The sequence below is a fragment of the Orycteropus afer genome, unplaced genomic scaffold (assembly GCF_000298275.1).
Source record: "Orycteropus afer afer isolate SDZICR_OR568_19922 unplaced genomic scaffold, OryAfe1.0 scaffold00298, whole genome shotgun sequence".
NCBI lineage: Eukaryota > Metazoa > Chordata > Mammalia > Tubulidentata > Orycteropodidae > Orycteropus > Orycteropus afer.
In genome coordinates this window covers 3,795,970-3,816,079 of record NW_006921885.1, presented here as the reverse complement: position 1 = coordinate 3,816,079, position 20,110 = coordinate 3,795,970, and the positions used below count along the sequence as shown (strand labels likewise).

At 37.6% G+C, this 20,110-nt stretch overlaps 1 protein-coding gene across 1 annotated transcript in view; it reads left to right on the top strand.

Annotated features, from left to right (window-relative positions):
• ZSWIM6 (zinc finger SWIM-type containing 6) overlaps window positions 1-20,110 on the top strand; it is a gene marked incomplete at its 5' end in the record, with an annotated part of 330,519 nt that overhangs the window by 296,240 nt on the left and 14,169 nt on the right. Inside the window, 4 exons of the mRNA XM_007951560.2 lie at window positions 9,006-9,185; window positions 13,262-13,438; window positions 13,714-13,860; window positions 16,956-17,102. Of these exons, the coding sequence (XP_007949751.2) occupies window positions 9,006-9,185; window positions 13,262-13,438; window positions 13,714-13,860; window positions 16,956-17,102 (651 nt within the window). The remainder of the gene's footprint in view (window positions 1-9,005; window positions 9,186-13,261; window positions 13,439-13,713; window positions 13,861-16,955; window positions 17,103-20,110) is intronic.

Sequence of the window (20,110 nt, the reverse complement as noted above, 5' to 3'; positions counted from 1 at the left end):
TTATCCTTTAATCATAATATAATGTCCCTCCTTGTCTTGTATGGTGGTTTTGTCTTAAAGTCAATTTGATCAGAAATTAATATTGCCACTCCTGCTGTTTTATGGTTGACATTTGCTTGATACATCTTTTTCCAGCCTTTGTTATCCTTGTCTCTGTGGTGTGTCTCTTGCAGAAAGCATATTAATGGATTTCGTTTCCTTAATCAATCTGCAGCTCTCTGTCTTTTGAATGATGCGTTTAATCCATAAACATTCTGTGTAATTATTGACAAGTATGCATTCGTTGCTATCATTATGTTAGTGTTTTTTTTTTATGGTGTCCCTGGTTTCTTTGTTCCATATTATTTTCTGTGCTGAGCTCATTATGTTTATGAATCATGTTGTCATTTCCTTCGTTGATGTTGTTTTAGTATTTGCTAAATATTTGTGCTTGTCCTCTTTTTTATTGTGATATGAAGGTTTATCATTTTTCTTTGAGGTTACTTTGTAATTTATAATTTTCTCCCCGAGATTACAACAGTCCATTCTATCTTGCAACTCTCTTGACTTCCTCACCATTTAGAAGTTATGTAACTACACAGTATTTTCCCTCTTTTTGGTTTGTAGTTGTCCTCACTTGCCAATTGATGTCTCTGGTTCCCTGTTTACTACCTTGTAAGCTTATTTTACTTTGGATATGTCCATAGCTGTGGTGTCTGGGTTATGTCATTTTGTGTATTAATGGTTGGTTGTTACTTGCTGTTTTTGGTTCTCTGTTCACAGGACTCCCTTTAGTATCTCTTGTAAGGTTGGTGTGGCTTTAACAAATTCCCTTAGTTTCTGCTTATCTAGAAATGTCCTAATTTCACCATCATAGTTGAGGGACAATTTTGCTGGGTATATAATTCTTGGTTGAAAATACTTCTCTTTCAGGGTTTTATATTTACCATCCCATTGGCTTCTTGCTTGCATGGTTTCTGCTGAGAAATCAGAGCTTATTCTTACTGGCTGTCCTTTGCAGGTAACTTTTTTTTTTTTCCTGTGCTGCTCTCACGATTCTCTTTGTCTTTGGTTTTGATGAGTTTGAAGATGATATGTCTTGGTGGTTTTCTTTTGGGGTCTATCCTGTTTGGGGTTCGTTGGACTTCCTGAATGGATATATTATCATCTTTCATCACATCAGGGAATTTCTCCTCCAGCAAATCTTGGACAATTTTCTCAGTGGTTTTCTTTTTCTCTTCCTGTTGTGGAATTCCATTGACATGTAGGTTATTCCTTTTTATATTATCCCACATGAACCTTAGGCTTTCTTCATTTGGTTTTGATCTTTTTCCTGATTGATCCCTTTCCAAAGAAGTATTCAGGTATTTGTCTTCCATCTCATTAATTCTGTCTTCCATTGCATCAATTATATTCCTTTGCCCTTTCAATGTGTTATCTATTTCTGACAATTTAGTATTAATCTTCTGGATTTCTATCTGTAGATTTAGAACCATTTCTAATTTTTCATTTATTTTGTCATTTTGTTCTTGTGTTTTCTTCCAAAATTCTTTTAAGGTTTTGTCTGTGTTTTCCTTGGTCTGTCTCTCAATCCTTTGAAGATACCTAAATAGAATTCTTTTGAATTCCTTATCAGATACTTCCAGTGGTGCTTCTTCTTCAGGGATGTGTTCTGGGTCTGTATCCTGCTCCCTTGTTTCTACTATTTTATCTTGCTTCTTTGTGTGGACTATGATGCTCTGTGGTCTTCGAGACATCATGGCGTTATTATATTTAGATGTCTGTTAACTTTCTAGTCAATCTGGGTCTGGAATCTCCTTAGGGTTCCCAGCAAGTGGAGCTGTTCTTAAGTCCCTGGAATATGGGAAAATACTGTCGTTTTAAATATCCAAAATGGTCACGCTGCTTTTAAACATTCAGAATGACTGTACCCTCCGAACAGACGGAAGTCCACAGCTCAACCCACCTTCCTCTTTGCTGCTTGCCCTTTACTCCCCAGTCACCAAAGCAGTCCTCCATGCAGTCCCTGCCTAGCAGGACCAATTTTCAGGGTAATTCTTAGGTCCTTCCACCACTCGGCATTATCCAAACTATCTTTGCTGTCAGGATCGCTGCCAGGCTGCAGCTCATTTTTTGGTGTTTGCATGCAAATTCTTCTGCTAGTTGGGGTTTAGTCCACTTCCATATCCTTCCCTTCGTGGCTCAGGGGTCCAGGGTTATCTTTTGTAGCTGTGTTAACTGGTTCCCCTTTTCTTTGTTGAAGAGGGTCTTGTGGTCTTTTTTGCCTATTCTGTCATCTTACTGGAACTCTAAAAGCTTCATCAGGGTTTTGTAGTTTTTAGCGTACAGATCCTGCATATAGTTTTGTTAGATTTATAGGCAAGTATTTGGTTTTTAGTGCTACTACAAATGGTAAACTAAAGCAGAGCCAAACTCACTGCCATCAGGTCCAACTGATAGCAACCCTTCCTTGGGTTCCTGAGGTGGTGTATCTACGTAAGTGGATTGCCCCCCTCAAATATCTTTTTGATAACCAGTTGTTCATTTTTAGCATGTAGATAAAGAATTGTTTTGTTTTACTTTGATCTTGTATTATGTTGTTGTTGTCGTTAAGTGCCGTCGAGTCGTTTCCGACTCATAGCGACCCCATGCACAGCAGAATGAAACACTGCCCGATCCCGCGCCAGCCCCACAATCCATGCTATACTCGAGCCCATCATCGCAGCCACTGTATCAATCCATCTCCCTGAAGGCCTCCCCCTCTTTCGTCGACCCTCCACCCTACCAAGCATGACATCCTTCTCCAGGGAATAGTCCCTTCTTACAACATGACCAAAATAGGTGAGACGAAGTCTGGCCATTCTTGCTTCCAAGGAGCATTCTGGCTGCACTTCCTCCAGGACAGATCTGTTAGTTCTTTTAGTAATCCACGGTACTTTCAGCATTCTTCGCCAGCACCACAACTCAAAAGCATCAACTCTTCTTCGGTCTTCCCTATTCATTGTCCAGCTCTCACATGCATACCAGGCGATTGGAAATATCATGGCTTGTGTCAGGCGCACCTTAGTCCTCAAGGAGATATCCTTGCTCCTCAGCACTTGAAACAGTTCCTTCGCAGTTGACTTCCCCAATGCTACACGTCGTCTAATGTCCTGACTGCTGCTTCCGTTGGCATCGATTGTAGAACCAAGCAACGTGAATTCCTTGACAACCTCAATCTTCTCTCCATTTATTGTGATGCTGCTCATTGGTCCAGTTGTGAGGATTTTTGTTTTCTTTCTGTTGAGATGTAATCCATACTGCAGACTGTATTCTTCAACCTTCATCAGTAGGTGCCTTAAGTCATCCTCACTTTCAGCAAGCAAAGTTGTATCGTCTGCATATCTCAGGTTGTTAATGATTCTTCCTCCAATCCTGATACCACGTTTTTCTTCATATAGTCCAGCTTCTCGGATTATTTGCTCAGCATATAGATTGAATAAGTGTGGAGAAAGAATACAACCCTGACGCACTCCCTTCTTGATTTTAAACCATGTAGTGTCCCCTTGTTCTGTTCGAATGACAGCTCCTGGTCAAGGTACAGATTCCTCATGAGTACAATCAAGTGCTCAGGGATTCCTATTCTTCTCAATGTTATCCATAATTTGTCATGATCCACACAATCAAATGCCTTTGCATAGTCAATAAAACACAAGTAAACATCTTTCTGGTATTCTTTGCCTTGAGCCAGGATCCATCTGACAACAGCTATAATATCCCTTGTTCCACGTCCTCTTCTGAATCCGGCTTGAACCTCTGGAAGTTCTCTATCAATATACTGCTGCAAACGTTTCTGAATTATCTTCAGTAATATCTTGCTTGCATGTGATATTAGTGATATTGTTCTATAATTTCCACATTCTGTGGGATCACCTTTCTTTGGAATGGGCACAAATATAGATCTCTTCCAGTCAGTTGGCCAGGTAGCTGTCCTCCAAATCTCTTGGCATAACTGAGTGAGTGCCTCCAATGGGGCATCTGTTTGTTGAAATATCTCAATCGGTATGCCATCAATTCCCGGAGCCTTGTTCTTCGCCAGTTCTTTCATTGCAGCTTTGACTTGAGAGATCTTGTATCATAGGACCTTGCAAAACTTACCTCATTGTAGAAGGTTTTTTGTTTTCTCTAAGTAGAGACGTTTTTATTTCTTCCTTTTTAGTCTGTGCCTTTACCTCCTTTTCTTGCTTTATTGACCTGGCTAGACCTTCCAGTGGTTGTCAGGAGGGACCATTCTTTGCAAAAGGATGTCACCCTTGATAAGGTGGAGGTTCACTGAAAGAGGGAAAGGCCCTCAACAAGATGGATTGACGTGGTGGCTGCCGTGATGGGGTCAGGTGTAGTAGGGATCGTGAGGCTCACAGAACTGGGCAGTGTTTCATTATGATGTACATAGGGTTGCTGTGAGTTGGAGATCACAGCACGTAAGAACAACAACAGTGTCTGATGTGATATGCAATATGATGGTGAGAGTCTTTTTCTGATCTTAGGGGAAAAGTATTCAGTTTTTTACAATTATGGTGTTAGATGTAGGGTTTTTGGCAGATGCCTTTATCTGAGAAGGTTTTTATTTCTTAAATCATTAATGGATGTTGACTTTTGTCAAATGTTTTATCATTGTATATTGAGACAATCATGATTTTTCTACTTTGGTCTCTTAATATGGTGCCTTAATATTAATTGGTTTTCAAATGTTGCACTTATCTTGTATACCTGAGATAAACTCAGTTAAAGTGTGATGTGTTTTCCTTTTATATGTTGCTTACTTAGGTTTGCTAATATTTTATTGAGGATATTTTCTATTATGTTTATAGGAGTATTGATCTTTAGTTGTAATTGTTTTTTCTGGTTTTGATATTAGGGTAATGGTGGCCACATCAAATAAGTTGTGACATATTACCTTCTCTTCTCTTTTCTGAAAAATAATCTGTGGAATTAGAATTAATATTATTTCTTTATTAAATGTGTACTAGAATTTTCCAGGAAAAACATATAAACCTGTTTTGTTAGCAGATTTTGAACTATTAATTTAATTTCTTTAATAGATTTCTGACTATCCTAGTTATTATTTCTCCTTGAGTGAGCTTTGATGTTTTTTGATTTTCAAAAAAAATTTGTCCATTTCATCTAAGTTGTAGAATTTATGGGCATAAAGTTGTTCATACTGTTCCCTTATTAGTCTTTTAATACCTCTAGGAGCTATAATGATGTGGCCTATTTTATTAGTGTTCTCTCTCTCTTTTTATATATATTTATTTAATAAATATATATATATATATATTTATGCCTGTTAATCTCTTTAATATATATATATGCCTGTTCAGTTTCTGTTGCTTTATTGATTTTTTTTGATCTTTTTAAAGAACAACCTTTTGGTTTGGTTTTGTTAAGTTTTGGCGGGGTCTTTATTGACCTGGCTAGACCTTCCAGTGGTTGTCAGGAGGGACCATTCTTTGTAAAAGGATGTCACCCTTGATAAGGTGGAGGTTCACTGAAAGAGGGGAAGGCCCTCAACAAGATGGATTGACGTGGTGGCTGCCGTGATGGGGTCAGGTGTAGTAGGGATCGTGAGGCTCACTGATTCCTGTTATTTTCTTTCTTTTGCCTTCTTTGACTTTCTTTATATTTCCATTTTGGTCTTTAGTTTCTTAAGGTAGATGTTTACATTCCTGATTTTAAATCCTTTCTTCTTTTTCCAGTATCACCATTTAATGCTATAAATTTCCTTCTAAATGGTATTTTAGCTGTATGCCATAAGTTTTATATGCTTATTTTAATTTTCATTTTGCACAAAGTATTTTCTGAATTCCCTTGTGACATTCTCTTTGACTCATGAGTAACTTCATAGTGTGTTGTTTAATTTCCAGATATTTGAGAATTCTCAGAATTTTTAGGTCAATTCTTGTGATAGTTAACTAAGGTTGTGTCAACTTGGCTGGGCCTTGGTTTTGTGTAGTTTGGCAGCTGGATGTAATTACTTTCCTTGATAAGATTATAATCACCTCTGTGGTATAATCTACTGTGAGCACCTAATCAGTTGAAGAAGAATTACCTTTGGGATGTGGCCTGCTTCCAGTATATATAGTGAAGCTTTGAGAAAGGTTTCTAGCTTTTTGGGCTGTGTTGCCTGCTGATCTTAACTGTTCCTATACTGGAATCAGTGGTCTGCTGTGTTGCCTGCTTATCTTGGAACTGCGCCATTTTCCCTGCCAGTGTTAGGTCCATCATCCTCAGCAGCCAGCAACTGAGACCAGCAGGTCTCTTGGGAACAAATTCTGTTAGTTTTCCTTGATCTGAGACTTCTTTTATTTCATCATCCTTTCTGAATAATATTTTTGCCGGATATAGAATTTTGTCTTGACACTTCCATTTCTTTTAACACTTAAAAGATACTGCTGTACTGTTTTCTGTTCTCTATGATCAGTAAGGGTCAGCAAAAAAGGAAAAGGCCCTCAACAAGATGGATTGACACAGTGGCTGCAACGATGGGTTCAGGTATAGCAACGATTTTGAGGCTGATCTAAGACCAGGCAGTGTTTCTTTTTGTTGTACATAGGGTCAAGGTCACTGTGAGTCAGGGCCAACTCGATGGCACCTAACAACAACATATATGATATTTTATTTTTCTCTTACTGCTTTTAAGATTTTTTTTTTTAAAATACTTGGTTTTCAGTGATTTGATTTGGGAAATTTTCAGCCAAACTTTTCTGGTTTCTTTTTCATCTTCTTCTGGAATTCCAATGATACAAATGTTAGACTTTTTGATGTTTTCTCAGCAGTTTTTAAGTCTGTGTTTATGTTCTTGTAAATGTTTTTCTCTCTGTTCTTCAGATAGGATAATGTTTATTGATCTGCCTTCAAATTCACTGACCATGCCCCCCCCATTCTGCTGTTCTATCCTTTCAGTGAAGTTTTAGATTCTGATACTGTTTTCTTCAGTTTTAAAAAATGCATTAATTTTTTTTTATATATTTTGTATTTTGCTTCTGATAATTTCTGCCTTTCTTTTCCTTTTAATAGTGTTTACCTGCATTTTATGGAACATACTTACAATAGTTGCTATAAAGTCTCTGAGTGATAATTCCAACATCTTTTTTGACATTAATTGATTGTCTTTCCCTTAAGAAATGGTCACATTTCCCTGTTCCTTTATATGCCAAGCAATTTTGGACCCTGAACATTTTTTAATATTGTGTTGTGATGATCTGAATCCCATTAAGATACTCTTAAGAATTTTTTTGTTTTGTTTTCTTTAGTTTTTTAAGCAAGCACTCAGCCAGGGTAGATTCAGACATAAGTTCTGCATTACCTTCTTCAGGTGATGATTCCATATTCAGTTTAATTTTCAAAGCCTTGGCTGTACTGCCTTGGGTCTGTTGCATGCACATGAAGTGAGATGGAACTTGTACCAGTTTGTACAAAGATTCCAGGGATCCTTTTTTCCATCTTTCTCCTCTCCAAGATTCTCTTCCACACACTTTTAACTCATGGGGATCTTTTTTTCCCAGTCCTCTTTACTAGCCAGATAAGGTTCCTCTCAAAGTTTTTGCTGCATTTTGTCCAGAGTTTTTAGTTGTAATCCTTGACTTCACACACTTTGTTTGTAATTAGCATTTAAAGATATAATGTAGATTGTAAATATGTGTGGCTTAGGCTGGGACCACTTTTATTTTCTGTTTGTAAAAGTTCTTTGGTATCTAAAGTATCAGATTTCCTGGTTGAAGAAGGTAGTTGATTTTATATGTAAAAGAATATAAAGTATCCCTTTTGGACAAATGGAACATAAGCAATGAGCATATCTACCTTTATTATTCAGTTAACTAACACAACTGATTAAAACAGATACAGATACACACACACACTTTTCCAAAGAAAAGTGTTGTGAATGGCTTTGTGGTACCTAGTATCTGTCGTGTATTGAAATTAACAAAGTAAACCTGGAACTGTTAAAATGTGTGAGATATTAGCTATATCTTTTAAGAATGTAGAAAGGAGTGATAAATTTACCCGTTAACTCAATTATTTAAGTTAGGAGTTATGCTTTTTTCCCCTAAATTATTGCTTTTCCTTTGAGAAACTGGCAAAATTTTGATTATTAGTGATTTTATTCATATAAAGTGATAATTTAGTGACTTTATTCATTTAAAGATAGAAACTTAGTGACTTCATTTGTATGAAGATTAGTTCTGGTTAAATCATTAATGGAAATGTGTTTATGTGAATTTAATTTTTAAAGATCTATTTCACTGACCTTTTTTCTCCCCAAATAACTACTCACACTCCATCGGTATATAGATATGCATACTAATAAACATGATAGTTTGAAACACTTATAAGGAGACTGTTGTTGTTGTTGTTGTTTGCCATCGAGTTGGACCTGACTCATAACAACCCCTCCTTGGGTTTCCGAGGCAGTATCACTATGGAAGTAGATTGCCCAGCCTTCCCTCCGAGGAGTGGTTGGTGGGTTTGAACTGCCAGCCTTCTGGTTATCAGTCAAGTGCTTTAGGCACTATGCTACCAGAGCTCCCTATAAGGAGACTAGGAAATTGTTAGTCTTCATTACATGCCTTAATGATTTTAAAGGGTGATATTGGAAGGTGAGTTTAGTTTTTGTGCAGAAGAACCTTTTGGACTGGTTTGTTGCAGTAATGATATATAAAATTTGTCTGTAAATTACAGTGGCAAATTGGACCTCAATATTGTATATATTATTGATTTTTTTTTGGTCCAGAATATCATATGATTAGGGAGGTGATTACAATCAACATTTGTAATATCTTTTATCTTTATGTGTAACCTTGTTTGGACCTTTTGTTAAAATTCAGGCTCTGCTTTCTCCTTGCATTAAACATAGGAAGTTTGTGGCTCAGTTATAAAAATGGCTGATGAGTTCATTTTGATAAGGTTTATAAATTATCCTTAGCTATTAGAATTGGACATTTTAGTAATTTTTAAAAAGTTTACTTTCCTCTCCCTATTTCAATTAGGTGCTCTATGGATGTGTATAGTTTTAAATCCCCACTGTAAGTTGGAGCAGAAGGCCAGTTGGCTGAAACAGCTGAAAAAGTGGAACAGTGTTGATGTTTGTCCATGGGAAGATGGAAATCATGGCAGCGAGTTACCCAACTTAACCAACGCTCTGCCTCAGGGTGCAAATGCCAACCAAGGTGAGCCCACAGTAAAGTTTTGCTCTCTTTGTATATACTTAAAGGTGCATATATGTTTATAATAGTAGCTTATAATTGGTGTGGGGAAATTACTTTACCCACTTAAGAACTTACTACTATAATTCAACGATTTATTATGTTTTAACTATGAATGTGTATATGTGTTTAAATTTTACCTGAGACCTTTATACACATTTTTTTAATTTTAAAAATTACAGTTGGATATAATACTTATATATTTTAGTATGTGTTTAAGTGGCCTACTGATGATTTTGAATATTTCTTTTTAACTTCAAAAATCATGGAGTGTAGTGGTAAATACATTGTAAAACAAGATATTGAGAAGCTTAAAGATCTGTGTGCTTTTTTTTTATCTCTGTTGTCAGTTTCTTACCTGGACTAGTATGTAATTTAATTAGCTAGTCAGTTAAAAATACTTAGTTTTAGAATGTAGCAAGTAAAATTTTTATGACCGGGGGATATGGGATATTGGTGGCATTTGGGCTAAGAGTATCATTTGAAGGTCTGTCTAACATATGTGCCCCACTTGCTGTATATATGTAAGTAGTGCCCTCCAGTCTTTGGGACAACCAAGAAATGCCCCTGGACATTTCTAGACCTCCTGTTAAGAACCTCTGTCTCTCATTTCTGTCAAGCCTCTCCCCCTCTATTGGGCCTGTTCATTCAGCTCAAGTACCTCTGTCTTTAAAAATACCCTTCTCTAGACCATTTTTCCCTCCAGCTACAGGAAAATTTTTCCTCTCTTCCAGAAGAAAATTCTTAACAAAGTTGTGTACTCATGTAAATAAAATGTTATGAACCTGTCACTACTCTTGTGTGATTTTTGTCTAGTTTGTTTGGAGAGTACTTAGAAAAATTTTAACATTATGATACAGGCAGTTCCCAAGACTTGGGTATTAAGTGACATGAGAAGCATCTAGAACCAAGACTGGCCTTCTCTGTGCGCTGGCCCTACATGGATTTGGTACTGCTGGAAAGAGCTGGACAACGTGCTGGGTTTGAACCTGATGCTAGCATGGCGTTTTCAGACTTACAAAGAAAGAAAATGATTTATATTACTCCATGGGCACTTGCCCAATGGAAAAAGAAGTTTTTGGACTTGGGAAAGATGCTCATCTAGCTCTGCTTTGTTTAGAGATGTTTGCCTTGGGAATTTAGTATTTGAAATCTGTCATTTCTTGATTGCCCATGATGATTTTATTTAATAAAAAGAAATAGATTACCTCAAAGAAAATAGATTACCTTCATACCCAACTTTTTTTTTCCAAGATGCTCAAAATTTTCAAGTTTAGTTGTTCAACATTTATTTCATTGCTAAGAAAAGGTATGCCTGTGTGTCTGTGTTAGGTGATCTCTTTAATCCTCTTCTGTTTATACGTGCTCTCTGTGTTTCACCCCTTACCTTCTCTGAGACTGCCATCCTTTTACACTTCACTTTTTACTTTCCCATATTACATTCCCCTTGTTCAGACATGAGTATCCCATAGGCCTTAGGAGACTGGCAAGAAGTCATCCACCCTCTAGACTAAATTACCATTTGACCCAGGGAGTATGAAGTCAAGAACTAGCTTTTGAGGGCAATATTTATAGCTGTTGTGTCTAAAGGCACCAGGGTCCTGCCTTGAGTAGAATGCCCACATTAACAACAGAAATGTCACGTTAGAATTTGCACACTGTGGAAGAATACTAGTTGTTATGGTATTTTAATATATTGAAATGACAGCCAATTTTTTAATTTTAAGTTTTTGGGTAAAAGAGATAAAGAATTCCCCTTTTTACTTTTCTGGATTTCCCAAATGTTCTTTAATCAGCATGTATTAGTATTATATATATTTAAGTTTTTTTGTACAAATTTTTATATTTATCATTCAGAAATTTGACCCATAATCTTTTTTATCATCTTATTAAAAAATTGAATAGCCACAAAAAAATTAATATAAAAATTGACCATGGTTTCAACACCTAATCAAATCAGTGTTTCATTTGGACATCCCACCTTTTAATCATTGCCTATGACATGATCAAGTTTTTATATAGTCCCCACATTATTATATAGATTTATATTCTACATTTTTATTAAATTTTATTTCATGACTTCTTAGTCTTTTATGTTGGAGTTGGTTTTATTGGCCTCACAGAGCTAACCAATGGTAGCACTCTGGCATGTTATCTTACACCTTTTTTACAACATGTGAACAGTTAAGGTGGTTTTTCTGGGGTTTTTTTAAGTGGAATTATACTATTATACATTCTGCTTTTATTATTGGCACAACAGGTAGTGAGCCAAATCAAAAGGTAGACTCTAACTTATTCCTTTAATATATATATAACATTCAGTCAGTCTTTTAAAGTCTCCTTTTAATTTTAAATTATGTTTCAGCAAAACAAAATAAATGAAATGACAAAGCCACTTAAAAAATATTTGCGTAAGACTCCAGCTTTGGAATGTTTGTTCTATTAAGTATGAGAGCTCATGGAGCCGGTTTGTTGCTGAGTGGAAGCATATTTATTCTCCTTCAAGAAAAGTCTCAGTGGGATTGAAAGCCTTAAATGTAGGCCCCGCTCATCCTGTTTCAGGGTGTACATCTTTCTGCTGCTAGCAAGATCTCTGGATAGGGGTTATAACTAACAATACATTATTATTTATGCTTCTCAAAGTATCTATCAGCCATGCATTTTGACGTGTCTGACATTCTAATACAGATTATCTAAGTTGACTTAAAACCAAGCTAAAATAATGTCACCCTGTTAAAGACTTACCAAAAACCATTCAGAATAACTGAAATAACTCTGAATTTGGAATGTGTTCCTCTGTTCTGATCCCACTACCTGGTTGTATGACCTTGACAAGCTGATTTACTTCTCTTGGTTTTAAGTTCCATCAGCAGAATAAAGAGGGTGAACAAAATGATTTCTCAGATTTCATCCTCTTGATTCAGTTGTTCTTTGATTTTCCAGTGACAGGAAGATGAAATTTTATCAACCAAGGAAGCTCCAGCTTTTGCTTCTTGTTTAGTTAAGTCTTAGAACAGTGAGGTGCTTTCCTTGAGCTCAGTAAAGTACACATAAATAAAAGTAGTTTATTGTAACTGATTTTTCAGTTGAGGCTTACTAAAGTTTGTGCCACAGTTGAAGGTAAGTCTAGAGTGAGGACCCAGGGGCTGGGAGTGCAGTTGAATTTGAACCATGTTATCTGTAGGAACTGAATAATCCCAGGAGTTGGGGTGAGAATATCCTTTATTCCCCAAACATTTCTTTTCTTCGTCAGGTCCTGAAACTTGAACCCTCTTTGGAGTGTATGCTTCTGCTCTTTTGTGATGCCCCGGCATACACTATGCTGGGGACATCACACCAGTCATGGAACCTGCACAGGAATCAGGAGGCAGCCTGTAGGTGCAAGGTAAGTGCGCTGGTTTGTTTTGTAGCTATGTTGTGTGGCTTTGTGAAATGTTAAATATATGCATTTATGCCCTTTGGGATATAAAGTGGCTTTTAATCATTATATCCCAAGAAGCATAATAGTTTTAATTGTGCAAAACCGCACAATATAGTTAAAAAATACAACCAAAAGCACAACCCTTATGCATATCTTTAAAGGCTGACTGCATCTTCCTGAAAGGTTCCATGGCCGGTGTCGCATCTCTTGCATAGTGTTTGTGAGAGCTGTTGATCCCATCAGGGGCAGCCCACTACAGCACCTCAGAAGTGGGGAGCAGTGAGTTTTCCTGTGATTTTTGTGCCGAGTGCCTCCTTTGAGTGTATTTGGCATGGAAACTAGACTTGACAGTTCTTTTTGCAGGATGCCTTTAACCTTAGCTTTAATGGCTGCAGAATGTTTGTGTTTGACAAAACAAATGAGTGAATGGTAGCTCTTTGGACTGACTTGCCTCCTAGTACTTAAGATGTGAGAGTTTTCACCCTTCACCCTTCTGCTTAGGGGGTGCAGGACAGTGTGTGTGGGTGTGTTCATGAACATCTGGCCACAGAATGATATGACTGATTTACTCGCATGTGAATAATAGCTGACATGGCTTTCTGAATTGTGGAAAAAACAGATTCATCGAACAGGCCACATCGGACAGTGTTCACCCGAGCCATCGAGGCATGCGATCTTCACTGGCAGGACAGCCACTTGCAGCACATTATCAGCAGTGACCTATACACCAACTACTGTTACCATGACGACACTGAAAACTCCCTCTTTGACTCTCACGGGTGGCCCCTCTGGCATGGTAAGTGGCCAAACCGGAAAGACATTTCCATGACTTACCTCTTTGTTTAGTTTCTATAGCATTATTGGAGTGGGAGGTGGAGAGCTGAGGGATTCAATGGGAGATGGATGAATGCTGGGCAGTAAGAGCTGAGTTTTTCATTTAAACCCAAGTTCAGAAATGGTTTCTCCTATCTTTTTGCTGGTATTTTGGGGGAAAACATCTACCTGTTGAATTCTCTTTTTGTAGATAAATCTGACAGTGGCAACTTTCCCCCCCTTAACTTTCTGTTTTAGAACATGTTCCTACAGCCTGTGCAAGAGTGGATGCGTTACGTTCTCATGGGTACCCAAGAGAAGCACTGAGACTAGCAATAGCTATTGTTAACACATTAAGGCGTCAGCAACAGAAACAGTTGGAAATGTTCCGAACTCAAAAAAAAGGTGAATGTGAAGACGTTTTATTCCATTGGATTGGGATTCTTGCAATGACATCACTAGGTTTTGTGCTATTCTAAAAGAGATGGCTTGTAAAACTAGAGCCACAGAGATGGGACTACTCATTACTCACTTAAAAGTATTTAATAGCTGATTTGTGAGAAATTTTAGGCATTATTTTTTCTGATGAACTGTTGTAAGAATTAAGATTTTAAAATATTCCTTACATTAATTTTTTAAGGGGAAAATTATTAATTGTTGGAGTAACTATTTAGGAAGTCTGAGAGATGAATGATCTAAAATGCAAGTTAGCCAAATACCCTGTTTGGTTACAGTGAATTTTGATTCTAAAAGTAAGGGCTGTAAGAGTGATAGCCTATGTTTGAATGTGGGCACAGGCCCCATCTGGGTGGCCTCAGGCCATTACTTAGCCTCTCTGTGATTTAGATTCCTCATCTGTGGAATGGGACTTAGTATAACACCTATCTCTTAGAGTTGTTATGGAGATTAAGCTAGTTAATTCCTGTAATGCACTTAGAACAGTGCTTGGCACAGTGTAAGCACTCCAGAAATGTTCAGCTGTAATAATCTGCACATCAGGACATTTTACTTATATAAAGTGACCAGCATAAAACTCCTGACTATTTCAAGTTCTTTAAATTCTGCTTGATGAGCTTGCAACAAATAGACCACCTTTAACTTTTCTGTATCTGTTTATTAATCTTTTAATTTTTAGATAAACATTATTAAGTAATAGTAATTGCAAAGGATTATAATCTATGCATAAGTCCCTGATCAGAAAAATAAATATTATTTGCTTTTTATGATTAATCCATATACTGCCATTCTACATGTATACTGGTAATTTTTTTCTTTCTTTTTTTAAAATATTTATTGCAGATTCTGTTGTCTTTGAGATATTTCTGTAGCCCCAGGTCTAGGCCATTCTTAGACCCATTTGTCTTTTATACTGTGAGCTATGAAAACTTTTATTTCAGACTATTCTTAGGTGTAAAATTACATTATCTATACCTATATCTTCCTTTACCTCTTTTGTTTGCTTGTTTTTGGTTTATATTTAAAGATTAAGTTTCCATAGTTGTTACAAGTCAGAGTACTATATCAGTCATGTTACATAGCCAAGATTAATGAAATATGTTATGTATTTTATGTGCTATTTGGCATGATATGGTTCCTGATTCTGTTTAAAAAAAAAAAAAGTACTTTTGATTTATTTCTGTCATTTCTGTGTTTTCCCATTAATGTATTAAAACTAGAGCCAAAAAGAGGGAGTATTTTGTAATACTTTTTCCTCAGTTTTAGTCATTTGACAGTAGATTGCACTCATACAGACACAGTGTTTCCCTTATCATATGTATATTTAGTTGTTCCAAAGAGTAATTCTTATGTTTGTTTTCACACTTGTTAAGTATCTGAAAGCCCATAACAGAAACTGAAGGGAAGGTTCTTTCCAAAGGAATCTAGGACTCCAACTCACATAAATTGAATATGCTGTGCCAGGTCATACCTTATTTTTATGTACTGATAGTTCGTAGTTCAAAACTAGAAGATTTTTGAAGGAACATTGGGTTCATGTTAAGCTATTTATAACCAACGTTTTTTCTTACATAGTTTATATTGCATATAGTTTTTTATTAAGAAAGAGCTACTATTATTTATTTATTGCTTTAGGAAGCACTTAGATATAAAATATTACATTATTTGCAATAATGGAATATATCTTAAGACATTAAGGAGTTTAACTTAAGAACTTCCAACTGCTAACATTGTGTGAAGGAAATGAAAAGAATATGTTTCATCTAAAGTATCTGCTGTCTGCTGCTGTCATTCCTCTTTGTGGCAAAGGTCCTCTCTTAAATGGCTTACAGGTCCACAATAGGGAAGAGTTTTATAAGTCAATAGAGGAGGGATTTAATGATACCCATGTGGGAGTCCAAGTCTAACTCAGGCTATAGCTGCCCTCTAGTCCCCAATTCTGAAGAATACTGACTCTGAGATACCTCTGAGAAGTATCTTAATATACTTGCAGAGTTATCCAATTGATTATTCCAGGGCACTTCTTAGTTTTCCCTAATGTCACTCCTAGGGAAATCGGAGAGTTGCCCCTCAATTTTCAGATGAAAATTGCGAATTCGTTGTTCTCTGTACCAAACTGGTTTTTCTTTTTTTTAAGGCAACAATATTTATATTTGGGCAAATTTGAAAGACACATTTAGGAAACAGGAGATAGTTATTAAAGAATTTGTTACTGTCTGAAAGAAATCTCAACTAATAATGTATAGTTGAGAACTTGACAGTCATAGTAGGATTTAGGAGAAGGCTTGTTTCACCAAAGTGCTGGACCAGAGAAATGACTTTGATAATAACATTCATCTTTCATGATCTCTAGAAACCATTTTTCTAATTTTTTTTCTTTGTACTTTTTTTCCCAACCTTTGTTTGATAGTTAACCTTTCTCAGAAACAAATTTTACCCCTTATGTTTCCTTAATCTGTTCACCGTTTCCTATTTGTTGTATGCTTCAGAAACCTGAAACTATTTAAGTCTGTTTTTTATTTTAATTTTCATACCAAAGTGTTTTAGGTAGTGTAAGTAGTAATGTTAACCCAGTATCAGGACGCATGAATTAAATAGATGTTTGGAGCGTTCCTGGAAATTTAGTACCATTTGTGTTGATTTATGGATGTACTTTTAGAACTCCAACAGTTCATATTTGGGAATAATGTGAACCTTTTGTTTTTGTGCTTTTGTTAAAGAGGCATTTCCAACTGAGGGTGGTTAATTTTTAGGATACACTAATGTTAAATGTTAGCGGAGCTCTGGTAGCATAGTGCCTAAGGCATTTGACTGCTAACCAGAAGGCTGGCGGTTCAAACCCACCAGCCACTCCTTGGAAGGAAGGTTGGGCAATCCTACTTCCATAGTGATACTGCCTCGGATCACAAGGAGGGGTCGCTATGAGTCAGGACCGACTCGACGGCAAATAACAACAACAACAACGTTAAATGGTAAAGCCTCTTCTCCTCCTTTACTCCCTTCTTCCCTCTTCTCCTCATCTCTCAAATCCTTGTGTTACACAGAGCTACCCCATAAAAGCATAACCTCAGTAACCAACCTGGAGGGCTGGGTCGGACATCCCCTAGACCCTGTGGGCACTCTCTTCAGTAGCCTTATGGAAGCCTGCCACATCGATGATGAAAACTTCTCTGGTTTCTCAGATTTTACAGGTAAAACCATTGATACTGATCTCAGGTGCTTTTCTCTTTCTAGAGCCTAAATGGTGTTAGTCATTTTTTCTTCATAGTTTGTTTTGTTGTCTTTCCAGTACCTACAGTTAACAAAAGAGCAAGGAAATAGGCACTCACCTGTGTTTTCAGGCAGTGTGGTAGTTAAGGTTGTGTGTCAACTTGTCTGGGCCATGGTTTCGAGTGGCTTGGCAGCTGGATATAATTACTCCTCATGATGAGATTGGATGTGGTGTAATCACCTCATTGGTGGGATCTGCTGTGAGCAGTTAATTAGTTGAAGGGGGGAATTGCCTTTGGGGTGTGTGTGGCCTGCTTATAGATGGAGAAGCTTTGGGAAAGGTCTCTAGTTTTTTGCTTATTTTGTGATCCTGCATTTGGCCCATAATCAGCTCCAGTTCCTGGACTTGAACCAGCCACCTTCCATGTTGACTGCCAATCTTGCTGTTTTGGTTCTCTAGTGCTGCTCTAACAGAAATACCACAAATGGATGGCTTTAAAAAATAGGACTTTGTTCTCTTACAGTTTTGGAGTCTAGAAGTCTGAGTTCAAAGAGCCAGGCTCTAGGGGGCTGGGTGAAAGTCCCTCAGCCTTGGGCTTCAGCTCTGCCTCTTGCTCCTGGTTCACTGAAGCTGTAGGTTTTCTTTACTCAGGCAGCTGCTGACTGCTGAGGCTGACAAACCCAAGGTCAGCAAGTAACAAGGCACAGTCCCAATATTACCAAACTACACAGCAGGCCATTTTATTCAAGTCCATTAAGAGTCCCCAGATCAGACAATATGGCAGGCTGCTGAACATGACTTAGCTGCGTATACAGGATTCATGCATGCCAAAAGCTGCAGACTTTTCTCAACACTTTTCCTTTGATATACTGGAAGCAGACCACATCCCTAAAGCAGCTACTCTCACCTGTTCACAGTAGATTCCACCATGGAGTTACCAGTCGCATCATGGGGAATCACTATATCTAGCTGCCCAGCCACTCAAAACCAGGCCCATAAAGTTGACACATAACCTTAACTACCACACTTGGGATTGTTGCCTTTGCAGCCTGTAAGCCAGCAGTCTGTCATTTTGCCTGCTGGTCGATTCGTCAGCCTCAGCAGCCAGTAGCCAGCCGCCTGCTAACCTGCTTGCCAATGTTGAGTTTGTTAGCCTCTCTGGCTGCATGAGTCAGGAGAAGCCTCCTGCTTGCTCCAGTTGGGCCTGGAAGACAGAGCTGAAGCCCAAGGTTGAGGTTCCTCCACCCAGAATCTAGAGAAAGAAAGTCTTCCCCTAGAGCTGGCTCTGAACTTGGACTTCTAGCCTAGTTTTCCCCTATAACTGGCACTCTGAACTCAGACTTCTAGTCTCCTAAATGGTAAAGAAGGATATATTGTTGTTGCTGTTGTTGTTGTTAGGTGCCGTTGAGTCAGACCCGACTCATAGTGACCCCTCCTTGGTTTCCGAGGCAGTATCACTATGGAAGTAGATTACCCCATCTTCCTTCCAAGGGATATACGAGTGTTGAATTTCTGTTTGTTAAAACCATCTAGTTATGGTATTTCTGTTATAGTAGTACTAGAGAACTAAGACAGAGACATCTAAAAACCGGGAAAAAACGACAGTTGGTAGCATATTGTCAAGAACCTTAAAAAAATATTTATTTCCTTCTATCCAGAGACTCTAAGGAGCTCTGGTAGCACAGTGCCTAAGGTATCTAACTGCTAATCAGAAGGTTGATGGTTCAAACCCATCAGCCACTCCACAGAAGCAAGACTGAGCAATCTACTTCCGTAAAGATTTACCGCCTCGGAAACCCAATGGGGGTCACTATGAGACGGAATCAACGACAGCAGTAGGTTTGGGTTTTTGGTTTTTATCCAGAGACTTTAAATCTAAGAATTGATCCACATTTACAACTGCTTTCTAGCATAAAGATGTACATCATAGAAGTTAGAATCAGATAATTTATTTAAATTTTTCTGATTTGCCTTTGCATTGCAAGTGACTTGTTACTTAAATATTTTAGTATACATCAAGGAGAGCATTCAAAAAAAAAAATCCATTGCTGTCAAGTCTATTCTGATTCCTAGCCAGCCTGTAACACAGGGTAGTGTTTCCAAGGCTGTGATCTTTACAGAAGTAAACTGCCACATCTTTCTCCTGTGGAGCAGCTGGTGGGTTTGAACTGCAGACCTTTTGGTTTGCAGCCAAGCACTTTAACCACTGTGTCACCGGGGTGCCTCAGAAAAGCATTAAATGCATTAAAACTGTTCTACATCACTCATTGCTTTAAAATGGTGTTTTGAGACTTCTCTTTGACTTCTTGAGACTTGGAATCATCCCTCAAAAGACTACTCCAGGGCACTAGGTGTGGAGGTGAGGAAGGGAGAGAGGATCGTTGCTCTGCTGATTCTTCGGTTGGATGAGGCCAGGGGGTTAATTATCTTGCCCCTCCTTAATTTCCCCTGTGGCAGTTACCTTCACGGATTATAGGTGACCCAGACTCTTGTCAGGAAAGTCAAAGGTTATGACTCTAAATTAGCTCACCTTGGCAATTTGATGATTGAGGCCTATTATAATTTCTAATAAAAGCCCCATAGCAAAGACAAGAGAATCATTTTTAAAAGATCTTTTGTCTTGCAACTGATGACTCTTGGGTAACAAAAAGAACCCTAAACTTAGGTTACAAGCTTTGTATTTTATGCTGTTTTCATTACACATTTCCGACATTGTAATAAACGTATGCAAAGTTTTTTTTTAATGCCAAAATTTAAAAAAAAAATTGTTACTATTGTTACCATGATGCAGTTTTATCATTGTTTAGCTAAAAAAAAAATTCACTTAAGTGTTCTAAGTTTTCTTAAATTTCTTATAGTTTCTTAAGTGATTTACTTTCAGTGGGAGAGAAATACTCTTAATATTCTATCCCCTAAAACGTTCACAAGGAGCTCTGGTGGCGTAGTGCCTAAGGCATTTGACTGCTAACCAGAAGGTTGGCAGTTCAA